Here is a 13,081-nt window from a genome sequence, read left to right on the forward strand (position 1 = left end):
GAAAGGAGCGCACATCAGATAGGTCAAAACGAGATTCAACTCCCATTGTGCCATGATGAACTGCACGGGAGGAAACGTGTGCGTAACGCCTTTAAGGAAACGGTTAACAACCGGAGACTTAAAAAGAGAAGGCCTATCAGGAAGCCGGAGAAAGGCGGAGTTGGCAGAAAGATAACCTTTGAGAGTGCCCAGAGCAGAGCCCTGCTGGGCCAAGGAAAGCAGGAACAAAAGAACTTCCGAAAGAGGGTCAGAAAGGGGATCCACAGCCATGCCACAAATTTGTTCCACCGACAGGCGTATACCGTTTTAGTGGAGGGACACCTGGCTGCCAAGATGACATCATAGACTTCGGGAAGAAGATCAAAAGCTGTCAACTGTCGCCGCTCAATCTCCACGCATGGAGGTGGAGGATGGACAGGTTCGGGTGGAGGACCGTCCCCTGCTGGTGTGACAGAAGATCCTCCCGAAGAGGCAGATAGATCGGGGGATCGATCGCCATGCTGAGTAGCTCGGGATACCAGTATCTTCGTGCCCAATCCGGAGCCACAAGAATGACTTGGGCCCGGTCGCGCCAGATCTTCTTCAGCACTCTGGGCAGAAGTGGTATAGGCGGAAATACGTACAACAGACCGCAACTCCACTCGCGCTGAAAAGCGTCGCCGAGTGTCGCCGAGCGCCGCCTTGGAAATTCCAACGCGCAAAACTGATGACATTGCGCGTTTTCTTCGGTGGCGAATAGATCTAACCAAGGCTCTCCTCACTGCTGAAAGAGACCTTGCGCCACGTCTGAGTGCAGACGCCATTCGTGATCCATCAAGCACCAGCGGCTGAGTTCGTCCGCCCTGGCGTTCAAAGAGCCTGCCATGTGTTGAACCACCAAGGTAATGCCTTGATGGTCCAGCCATGTCCGGAGGCACAGAGACTCCTGACTTAGGGTCCAGGACCCCACCCCACCCTGTTTGTTACAATACCACATGGCAGTGGTGTTGTCCATGAACACCTGCACCACACTTCCCCGGACAGAGGGAAGGAATGCCTTCAGTGCCAGTCTGATCGCCCGAAGCACCAACAGATTGATATGGAGCCGGGACACCGCCGGAGACCAGAGTCCTCTGATCTCCGCCTCTCCCAAGTTGTCTCCCCATCCCAGGAGGGACGCATCCGTCACCACTGTGTGCTCCGGTTGGGAAAGGGAGAGGGATCTGCCATTGACCCAATCGCGATTCATGAGCCACCACTGCAATTGTCGTGCAGTGCCCTCCGAGATCTGGACATGATCGGACAGGTTGCCCTGATGCTGCGCCCACTGGAACATCAGGTCCCACTGCAGAGCCCGCATATGCCATCTGGCATGTGGCACTAGCAGGAGGCCATCAGGCCCAGGAGCCGGAGGGTCACCCTGACTGAAACCCGGGACAGAGGCTGAAAGGTTGGAATCCTAGCCTGAATATTCCGGACTCGCTGCTCGGGAGGATAAACCCGAAACAGCGTCGAATCCAGAACCGCCCCGATGAAGGGGAGCTTCTGAGAGGGACTCAGGTGCGACTTTGGCACGTTGATGGAGAACCCATGCAAATGCAGGAGGTCGGCCGTAGTCTGAAGGTGGTTGACGACTGCCTGGGGCGAGCCCGCCTTCAACAACCAGTCTTCGAGGTAGGGGAAGACTGACACCCCCGACCTGCGCAGATAAGCTGCAACCACCGCCATCACTTTCGTGAACACCCGAGGGGCGCTGGTAAGGCCGAAGGGGTGCACGGTAAACTGAAAATGCTCCTGGCCTACCGTGAACCGCAGGTAACGCCGGTGGGTCGGCAGGACGGGAATGTGAAATTATGCGTCCTGCAAGTCCAATGCTACCATCCAGTCTCCAGGGTCGAGGGCAGCTAAGACCTGATCCAGAGTCAGCATCTTGAACTTCTCCTTCTGGAGGAAGCGACGGACATCCCGGAGGTCCAAGATAGGATGCAGACCTGCTTTGTCCTTCTTGGGGACCAGAAAGTAGTAGGAATAACAACCACTCCCTACCTCCGGTCCAGGAACGCACTCAATGGCCCCCTTGGCCAAGAGGGCCGTGACTTCCTGTCGTAGAAGAGCCAAGTGATCCCCCGACATGCGGTGGCACTGAGGTGGCATGGCAGGAGGGAAGGACTGAAAGGGAAGGGAGTAACCATGGCAGATTATCTGCAGCACCCATTTGTCTGATGTAATCTCGCGCCAGTGAGGGAGGTGGTGGCGGATCCTGCCACCCAACAGCGTGGGGTGCTCCCCGAAGCTGAGATTAGGAAGGTGTGGAGGCAGAAACAGCGGGGGTGGACGGACCGCACGCTGGTTCCCCGCTCCGCCCCTGCGGAAACCACGACGCCGGCCGTGCTGGGGCTGGTTCTGCACAGGCTTAGGGAATGGGCGCGCCTGACTGCCTCTACCTTGGCCACGAAAGAAACGAAAACCAGGAGAGGCCGACCTCTTAGTTGAAAGGCCAAAGGACTTGGCCATAGCTCGCAAATCCTTAAAGAGCTCCAGGGCACTGTCAGCCTTGTCGCCAAACAGGCGGGTGCCATCAAAGGGCATGTCCATGAGCGAGCTTTGGACATCGGGCGAAAACCCAGTCGAACGCAACCAGGCGTGACGTCGCAATGCCACAGTTGTAGAAATCGCCCTGCCCAATGAGTCAGCGGTGTCCAACCCACACCGAATGGCGAACTTAGCCGCATCCTTACCCTCAGCAATTGCCTGAGAAAGGACAGCCTGCACCTCCTCAGGATACTGAGGCAACACCTGAGCAACGGCATCCCACACCGCGTGGGAGTAGCGGCCCAACCAGCAGGTGGTGTTCACCGACCGCAGCCCTAAGCTGGCCAAAGAGAACAACCACTTCCCGAACTGGTCCATCCGTTTAGAGTCCTTATCTGGCGGGGCCATAAGAAAAGCACTCTGTGACGTCGAGGCCTGAATGACCAGGCTCTCTGGCATAGGGTGAGCAGTCAAAAAGGTGGGGTCACCGGGCGCCTGTCGGTGGCGCCCAGTCACGTTTTTATCCACCAGGGCCCCCGTGGCTGGCCTCGACCAAGTGCACAAAAGAACATCGGTAAGGGCGTCATTGAAGGGAAGCAACGGCTCCGGCAAAGTAGACGCCGTCTGGAGCACCTCGGTGAGGAGGTTGGTCTTGAGGGCCACTGTGGGGAGGTCAAGATTAAGGACCTCAGCCGCCCGACGGAGGACCATTGTGTAAGAGGCACCTTCCTCCATCGTAGGAGGGGGGAAGCGAACCCCGGGTCAGAGGAGACATCGAGGTCGCCTGCCTCCTCCAAGTTGTCCACCCAATCCTGCTCGGAGTCACATTGCCGGGCAAGAGGGTCCTTGGACCCTTCCCAGTCTTCGTCCGCCTCTGGCGTAAAGGGGTCCGGAGCCAGAGAAGGGACAAACGGCGTCGGGAATGGCGCCGGCTGGGGTCGGACCGGGGCCGGCTCCCAATGTGTATCCCAGGCCGGAACAAAATGGTCCTGGAACCGGGGCAAGGGAGGAATAAACGGCACCCAGTGTGGCGCCGAGGGTCGAGCCGAGGGCGGCGCCGGAACCGGCAACGCTGCACCTCGTGGTGCAGGGGTCGGAGCCGCTGGCGCAGGATCCTATGGCGCCAGTGGCGGAGCCGCCGGGCCAACAGGATCTGGACACGGGACCGCGGGGCCTGAAGGCGCGCCGGCAGGAGCCCGAGGCCTAAAAAGGCAGTCCATGGTAGCAAGGAATTCTTGCATCTGTTCGGGAGTCGCCGACGGACCCGGGTAAGGTGCCTAGGCCGCGGGACTCCCAGGCTCCAGGGGAGTCGCCGGGGCAAAGCCCCGTCCCCCTCGTCTGCCTCCGGGGAGCGACGGGGGGACGTCGGAGAGCGAACATGCTTCTTTGACTTCTTTTTATGGTGTCGCTTCCCGGAATCCAAAGGCGAAGACTTGGAGCCTGAGGAGCGATGGTTCCGGTCCCGCGAGCGGTCCCAGGAACAGCCCATGGACCCGGAGCGGCAGTGTGACGAATGCCGCACCTCCAGCAACTTCCTACGCCGCTCCCGCAAGGCCTTGGGGGCCATGGTTCGACAATCCCGGCAGTCCGGGGAGTCGTAAGCAGTCTCAAGGCAGTAGAGGCAAACATCGTGGGGGTCCGCCACCGACATATTTCGGCGACAGGCCCCACAGATAGGCATCCCTACGTGCTCCAGGAGAAAAGAGAGGAGACAAGAAGTCTCAAAATAGTAGTCAAAAAGTGACTAAGGTACGTGCTCAATCCGGATATGCGCTTGCTGGTGCGGAAAAAGAAACTGATGTCAGCGCGCATGGGTGGCTCCTAAGTACTCTCCGTGGCGTCATCTCGGCGCTTACGACGCCAGTGACGTATGCGGAGCTCCAGGGCACTGTCAGCCTTGTCGCCAAACAGGCGGGTGCCATCAAAGGGCATGTCCATGAGCGAGCTTTGGACATCGGGCGAAAACCCAGTCGAACGCAACCAGGCGTGACGTCGCAACGCCACAGTTGTAGAAATCGCCCTGCCCAATGAGTCAGCGGTGTCCAACCCACACCGAATGGCGAACTTAGCCGCATCCTTACCCTCAGCAATTGCCTGAGAAAGGACAGCCTGCACCTCCTCAGGATACTGAGGCAACACCTGAGCAACGGCATCCCACACCGCGTGGGAGTAGCGGCCCAACCAGCAGGTGGTGTTCACCGACCGCAGCCCTAAGCTGGCCAAAGAGAACAACCACTTCCCGAACTGGTCCATCCGTTTAGAGTCCTTATCTGGCGGGGCCATAAGAAAAGCACTCTGTGACGTCGAGGCCTGAATGACCAGGCTCTCTGGCATAGGGTGAGCAGTCAAAAAGGTGGGGTCACCGGGCGCCGGCCGGTGGCGCCCAGTCACGTTTTTATCCACCAGGGCCCCCGTGGCTGGCCTCGACCAAGTGCACAAAAGAACATCAGTAAGGGCGTCATTGAAGGGAAGCAACGGCTCCGGCAAAGTAGACGCCGTCTGGAGCACCTCGGTGAGGAGGTTGGTCTTGAGGGCCACTGTGGGGAGGTCAAGATTAAGGGCCTCAGCCGCCCGACGGAGGACCATTGTGTAAGAGGCACCTTCCTCCATCGTAGGAGGGGGGAAGCGAACCCCGGGTCAGAGGAGACATCGAGGTCGCCTGCCTCCTCCAAGTTGTCCACCCAATCCTGCTCGAAGTCACATTGCCGGGCAAGAGGGTCCTTGGACCCTTCCCAGTCTTCGTCCGCCTCTGGCGTAAAGGGGGCCGGAGCCAGAGAAGGGACAAACGGCGTCGGGAATGGCGCCGGCTGGGGTCGGACCGGGGCCGGCTCCCAATGTGTATCCCAGGCCGGAACAAAATGGTCCTGGAACCGGGGCAAGGGAGGAATAAACGGCACCCAGTGTGGCGCCGAGGGTCGAGCCGAGGGCGGCGCCGGAACCGGCAACGCCGCACCTCGTGGTGCAGGGGTCGGAGCCGCTGGCGCAGGATCCTATGGCGCCGGTGGCGGAGCCGCCGGGCCAACAGGATCTGGACACGGGACCGCGGGGCCTGAAGGCGCGCCGGCAGGAGCCCGAGGCCTAAAAAGGCAGTCCATGGTAGCAAGGAATTCTTGCACCTGTTCGGGAGTCGCCGACGGACCCGGGTAAGGTTGGTAGGCCGCGGGACTCCCAGGCTCCAGGGGAGTCGCCGGGGCAAAGCTCCTGTCCCCCTCGTCTGCCTCCGGGGAGCGACGGGGGGACGTCGGAGAGCGAACATGCTTCTTTGACTTCTTTTTATGGTGTCGCTTCCCGGAATCCAAAGGCGAAGACTTGGAGCCTGAGGAGCGATGGTTCCGGTTCCGCGAGCGGTCCCAGGAACAGCCCATGGACCCGGAGCGGCAGTGTGACGAATGCCGCACCTCCAGCAACTTCCTACGCCGCTCCCACAAGGCCTTGGGGGCCATGGTTCGACAATCCCGGCAGTCCCGGGAGTCGTAAGCAGTCTCCAGGCAGTAGAGGCAAACATCGTGGGGGTCCGCCACCGACATATTCCGGCGACAGGCCCCACAGATAGGCATCCCTACGTGCTCCAGGAGAAAAGAGAGGAGACAAGAAGTCTCAAAATAGTAGTCAAAAAGTGACTAAGGTACGTGCTCAATCCGGATATGCGCTTGCTGGTGCGGAAAAAGAAACTGATGTCAGCGCGCATGGGTGGCTCCTAAGTACTCTCCGTGGCGTCATCTCGGCGCTTACGACGCCAGTGACGTACGCGGAGCCGCACGACACCACCTACTGACGGGCAGGGGTACTGCTAAGCAAAACTTTCCGGATCCAGTCTGACGCCTGGAGATATTCTAAGGTAAGGAATCTATCACTAACGTGTCTCTTTCAGATGAGGCTAATAACGTTGGATCCTATTTCTCAGGTAAACCGCACCTGTATCATGGAAGGCACGATAAGCGAGCACTAGGGCCTTAAACTGGACCCTCTTTCTCACCGGGAGCCAGTGAAGCGCCTTCAGGTGGGGCGACATGCGCGTTCTGGGGTTTACCATAAGAATAGCTCTGGCTGCAGAGTTCTGTACAACCTGCAGCCGATTGAGCAAATACTCTGGCAACCCTAGATACAAAATATTTACGTAGTCCAACCTAGATGTAATTAAGGCTTCCACTACGATCTTACGAGATTCCACCGGGAGGGGGGGAAGAAAGTTTTTCACCATTCTTATCAAGCTGAAGCAAGTACCAGCGACAGCTTGAATTTGGGCCTTCATCGCTAGACTAGTGTCTAACTTGACTCCCAAGTATTTTACCGTGCTGACTGGGGCCGAAGGAGGGGATATGTCGCCCGGCCACCATGAATTCCAGTCAGTGCAAGGGGGGCAGCCAAAAAAGATGATTTAGGATTACACTTGAGTTGGTTAAGTCGCATCCAAGAAAAGACCTCCGTTAAACATGTATTTATCTCCCTTCCATGAAAACTCGCACCTTTGTCACAAGTGAACAGGAGTTGAGTATCGTCGGCGTAGGAGATAGTCTTTGCTCCGTGCAGTTCTGCCAGACGAGCGAGAGGGGCCATATAAATAATTAAAAGTGTGGGGCTCAAAATAGAGCCCAGTGGGACCCCCACTTGCATTGGAGGGATGGCAGCTGTAAACGGCGGAGACCAAATTTCCTGCTGCCGCTCCGTAAGGAAGGAAGCAAACCAATTGTACACCGTGCCCCCAACACCACACTCTGCTAACCTCTGCAAGAGCCGGTCATGGAGCACGGTGTCAAAGGCTGCGGATAATCCAGCAGTATTAACACAGCACTGCCCCCTTTGTTCATCTGAGCTTTAATGGTTTCTGAAAACTCCAATAGGGCTCTTTCTGTCCTTAGAGTGGTTCTAAAGCCCGACTGGCTGTCATGAAGCACATGGTTTCCTTCTATGTAGTCTGTGAACAGAGTTAACATACTTCTCCAGGACCTTTGAGAAGAAGGGCAGCAGGGAAATGGGTCTATAGTTGGATGCGACCGCAGGGTCCGCTGTAGGTTTTTTCAGGAGGGGGATGATTTTTGCCCTTTTCCAGCAACTAGGTACCGTTCCATGTCCAAGTGACGAGTTGAGAACTGAATTGACTGCAGAATTTAAAGGTTCTGTAATCTTCTTCAGGATTTTTGTTGGACAGGGGTCAGAAGGAGAGCTCGACTTCAGAGTTACCATGATGTCCAAGGATTTTTCTAGGGAAATAGGGGGAAAATAAGTAAGTTCATAACTAACCCCCAAGGGCAGGGCACTCAGTGTCTCATCAATTTCGGCAGTGCCTGTAGGGGCAAATGACTGTTGAATCAGATAGATTTTGTCATGGAAGAAACCGGCCATCTGATGCACCCAACTGGAGGTGGGCGTGAATGCCTTGCTTACAGCACAGGGAGATGAGAAATCCTTAACAGTCCTTAACAATTTCAAATATTTCTTTGCTTTTATTAGCAGCCCGTTTTATTTTTAAGGTAAAGAAATGTTTCTTTTTAGCGCGCACATTGTTAAAATAAGCTTTCAAGGCTTGCTTATAGATGGCTTTATCTTTAGAGTCGAACTTGGTTCGCCAGACTCTCTCTAATAGTTTGCAGGCACTCCTGCATTTCCTGAGAGTCTCTGTAAACCATGGCTCAGAGGTGCGACCAATTGTGGCTTTACGCATTGAGGAGGGCGCCAACACCGCGACCTGTTCTTCAAGCCATTTCTCTAGACTTGGGGCATCAGTTTCTGGGTTTCCACCGAAGGGAATCCGGTGCTTACCCAGAACTATCTCCAGGCTATAAGGCGTAACCTGATTAAAGGGTCTGAAGGTGCCAGAGCGGAGCTTATCCCTTGGTTCAGCATGGGATAAGGACCTAGGGATTTTAAAACTCAGGAGAAAGTGATCCGACCATACCAATGGTTGAGGAGCATCGGTTTCCATACTAACGCTGGAAAATAATTGTGTGGCCCTTTTCATGGGTGGGAAGATGAATATAAGGGGACAGTCCGAAGATCGCTAAAGATTCCAACTGCCGAATCACGTCGGAGTCAGAGGGATCATCCATATGGATATTAAAATCTCCTAACAAAAGGCAGTGCTTATATTTAACGGAAATGGGGGAAATGGCTTGAGTGAGTGACTCAATAAACTTGCCACGCTGACCTGGTGGTCTATAAACCAAAATGCCCGCAATAGATTGATGACCCGGGACAGTGAGCACGAAACTGAGGCTTTTGAAAGATGTTTTCCTTGCTCTGATTATGGAGTTCAGACATCTCTTATTTTTTTGTGGTATTTTGCCATACCGGTGTGTGACCCAATAGATTCGACCAGGGCCGGACTGGCCGTAGTGGGTACTGGGCATTTCCCCACGGGCCGTTTTTGTGCCTGTGTGGGACGGTTTTGCAGCAGTGCTGCAATATGCAATATCGCCCCCCTGTAACAAAAGCGGGAGCGGTGCTTCTTACTTTAACCCCCAGTCCCCCCCCATCCGCTCCCAGGGCCGGCCAAGCAGCAATCTGCCAGGGCTGATTGCTGTTTCCAGTCCGGGCCCTGGATTCAACTCCCCTAGTCTGAACCTTTAATATTAAAAACTGCTCCATTAAAAACACAGGTTCTGGGCGGTCAGCTATGCAGCAGCTGGCAAGGAAGGAGAACATGATAAATGCTTAACGGACAGTATTCATGAAAACAATTATTTTCGTTCTCAATGGTCTGTTTTACACATTGTGCTACTATTCATTTAATTAAGGTCACCCATGGCAGTGACGTCATCAAAAATAAACTACCAGTGAAATCCTTCTAAAATATGGCTTTGCCCAAGAATGACGAAGCACGTGTGCATTTTTAGAAAAGTTAATGGATATTAAACTCTGAGTATTCAGCATTCTTATTGCTGTAGAGCCATCTAAAGAAAAATTTGGGCATAATAATGAAAAAACTGACTTGGTGTCAAATTTACCACCGTGGCATTAGGCCCATTACAAAATCTGGAAACTGCAAGTGTTGTAAACCGGTAATTAATGCAGCACATGGTTTACTGCATTAAGCTTGTCTCTAGTGACATAATGTTCACCAGTTTGTCTGGTCTTGAACAGGCGTTGTGACTCAACACCCTCTCAGCCTAACCCTGTATTAAATTGGATGGAAAAAATAAATCAGGCAACATTATGGGTCAAACAAGTTCATAACTGAAAATGCCAGAAAGCTATTTGTTATAGCAGATGCCTCACTAGTCTTGAACCAATGGTATAAGGTTGTTTGGTTTACTATGAGAGAAGTTCTTTGGATCGAAACCACATTTTGATTCAAAACCAAAACATGTAAACAGGTTATTCTCTGGGATTCTTAGAGGCTGTCAAAATTCTGCTTGGCATGTAATAAAGGATTTTATCATACTTTCTGATCTGTAATGGCAATTAGCCAATAATAGCACGCCCAAAGTGTGCAGTGATACTATATAAAGCACAACTAGAATGTCTTATAGATTACGTAACACACATCTTGATATGCGCTGTTAATCTCTCCCAAATTTCTAGCGCTGTATGGCAATTTTTACTCTCAAACTCACCACAGCACATACAGCCTTAGTGCGCTTCCAGCTTTACTCCAGTTTAGTTTTAGGCAGCACTGGCCTAAGTAACAACTGAGGCACTATGTGTGAAAATGCATTTCAGTGCGGTGATGCGGAGCACCACACTGAAATGCGATAGTCTAACGCCTGATACTTGGTACCTGGCAGGACTACTCACGCAGAATAAAGACAGACATTTAACAGCCTGGCTTACCAAGTATCCTAAATTTCTTGAACTGCTTTAGAGTTCACATTTAAATCACACTAAGAAAAAAATAATTACCTCGTCTTGAGATTGTTGGATCCACTTCAACACCACTCTCATATGGTGTACCGCCATTCAAAGGAAGTTCGTAGGTCCTAAAAAATAGAAGGACAGGCCTTTTTGTCAACTTTCACAATAGTAAAAAAAAGTGCGCTACGCAGTATCTTATGATATCTTTATTAGACACAAAAAAAGTATTTGCTGCAACAAATTTGCTAATTTTGAATGCAGCTCTGGCCAAGTAGATCATTTAAGTGAAGAGGACGGCATTAATATTTTTTTTAACAAATTATTCAGAAATGTCCTACAAGCTTACTTCTTCATCGTAAAAGTATTATTTAAATAAAGTTTATTAATCACAAATAATTTGCTCCCCTCAGTGATTTTGCAAACAGCTTTGAATGAATCAAAAGAACAAATCGGAAGGCTTCTGTGTGAAAAGGTCACATCACTTGGGCTGAGGCAACACTAAAGTGTAGGTTAGTGACACAGAATAGGCTGAAGTCGATACAGGTGAGCATGCGTGATGGTTAAAATAAAAACAGCAATCCACAGTCAGTATGACTGCATCTAGTGACTGTTCTGTTTTTTGAGTAAAAAAACTCCAGGTCTATGGTGATCTTCATTTGGATGAGAAATTTCTCCCTGAGATGTTTGCCTTCTGTTGCTAAACCCGTTTCTGTTGGAATTAGGGCAATGTGTACTTTTTTGCTGCTAACCAGTGGTAAAGTGCTTGTGCTCTGTCCTTCAAACATGATAAAGCTGGCCCACACCTAATTTGCACATTTAATTTACTTTTAAGTCCCTAGTAAGTGGTACTACATGTACCCAGGGTCTGATAATTAAATGTTACTAGTGGGCCTGCAGCACTCATCGAGCCACTCATTAAAGTAGCCTTTTAAAATCTATCTCAGACCTGCAACTGCAGTTTTGAACAGCCATCTTGACTTGGCAAAACAAACCTTTTGCCAAGCCTAAACCTTCCTCATTAATACATATAATTCACGCCTGAAGTTCGCCCTAAAGGCTCATGGTGCAATGTGCATTGTATTTAAAAGGTAGGACATGGGGGTTTAAGTATTACATGTTTTACATGTCTTGGTAGAGATACACTTCCAAAATCGTTTTCACTACTGTAAGGCCTATCACTCCCATTGACTAACTCTGGGTTACCACATTACATTTAATAATTACTAACCTTGGATTGGGGGCAGCTAAAGATGTCATGTTTATGCTTAAAAAAACTGTACTTTAAAATCCACTTTAATGGTAATGTTTGATTTTAAGTCACAATGCAGAAAATGCCACTTTTCATGTTCACATTTTCTTGGCCTTACCATTTATGCATTCTGCACATCTCCTGGGTCACATAACTGTTAATGTCTCTGCTGTTGAGATCTTTGTATTCCTCCTCTAGGTGTGGGTAAGATAAGCCATCCTGCCAGGATGGTTGGGGCGGAGCTGTGTCCTGCCCTACTTAAACTTCAAAATGCTTGCCTCCAGCACACACAAATGGATCTGATACTTGCCTTCCATCACCCTAGATTTCTTGAAGCCTTGGCAGGGGAAGGGAAGAATTTCCAGAATCTGATGTGGAGGTAGGACAGGGTGTTCCCAACACACAAAGGATGGCATCACATATAAATATTGGCCCTACAGAGCCATTCATCTGTACACTCCTGGACCTGTGGACAGAAGGACTGCCTTGCTCCCCAGAGGACTGCCCTGCTGCAACCAGAGCACTGCTCTGAGATTGACGACTGCCTTGACTCCCAGTGTGTTGCCCCTCTGGTTGAGGACTGCCCGGTTCTCTGCGAAGGAAGACTGGAATTGCTCCCTTCATATCAAGCTAACCTGAGTGACTTCAAAGGTCAGTTGGCTGACCTCCAGCCTGAGCTACAGAACACAACAAGCTCCAAATGGCCCCCTGCAACTGCCTTGACCTGCTGCACTGGATCTACCTGGAACTGCTTGCCTCTGCTGGAGTGAGTTCCTGAAACCCAAGAGGTGCCTACCCAGGTCTTGGATCAATGGCTGAAACCAGTCTAAGGTCCTCCAAAGACGAAAAGGTGAAATCCTGAAGTTTGGGCTCTTAGTGATGGCGAACAGGTCCCTTCACACCGAGCCTCTGTCACCCACAACAACCGCCATGAAGCTCTGGTGAACACTGGCCCCTCGTGCCACAGAGTCAAACTACAACGCAAGATCAGTACTTCTCACTGCAAAACGACAGCCTGCAGTGACGGCCAACATGAAGCTACAGCAACGACCATCCATGACGCCTCACGATTCATCACGCTAAAACAGCGACCATCCGCTACTCTCTCCCTGCTCCTTGCAGCCTTCTCCACCACGAATGTAACTCTTCATGCCTGACTTTGAGAAATTAACTTTTTTAATGGGAATAACCTGGTACTTTTATCCGGCCCACACTCCAGCGCTGTCGGCCTGATCTTGCGATTTTCCTAAGTCAGGTCACGGAGAGTGCTTTTAGGTGTTATAGCTACCTAAAACTGTTTCTACTGATTGTATTTTTGTGGTTCTAGTATAATGTTATTTAATAAAAATGTCTCTATTGTTCTAAACGATTTCAGATTTTTCTTGTGTTGTGTTTTCATTTTATAACGGTTTGTGTGCTGCATAAATACTTTACACATTGCCTTTGAGCTAAGCCTGACTCCTTTATGCCAAGTCACCAGAGGGTTAAGGACAAGTTACTTTGGTGACTTTTGTGGTGCATCCTGTCGAG

At 51.6% G+C, this 13,081-nt stretch overlaps 1 protein-coding gene across 2 annotated transcripts in view; it reads right to left on the minus strand.

Annotated features, from left to right (window-relative positions):
* NPHP1 (nephrocystin 1) overlaps positions 1–13,081 on the minus strand; it is a 708,547-nt gene that overhangs the window by 166,412 nt on the left and 529,054 nt on the right. For both annotated transcript variants that reach the window (XM_085612188.1, XM_085612187.1), the window contains exon 15: positions 10,351–10,427. In XM_085612188.1, coding sequence (XP_085468314.1) covers positions 10,351–10,427 — 77 coding nt within the window. The remainder of the gene's footprint in view (positions 1–10,350; positions 10,428–13,081) is intronic.

The sequence above is a fragment of the Triturus cristatus genome, chromosome 6 (genome assembly GCF_964204655.1).
Source record: "Triturus cristatus chromosome 6, aTriCri1.1, whole genome shotgun sequence".
Taxonomy (NCBI): Eukaryota; Metazoa; Chordata; class Amphibia; order Caudata; family Salamandridae; genus Triturus; species Triturus cristatus.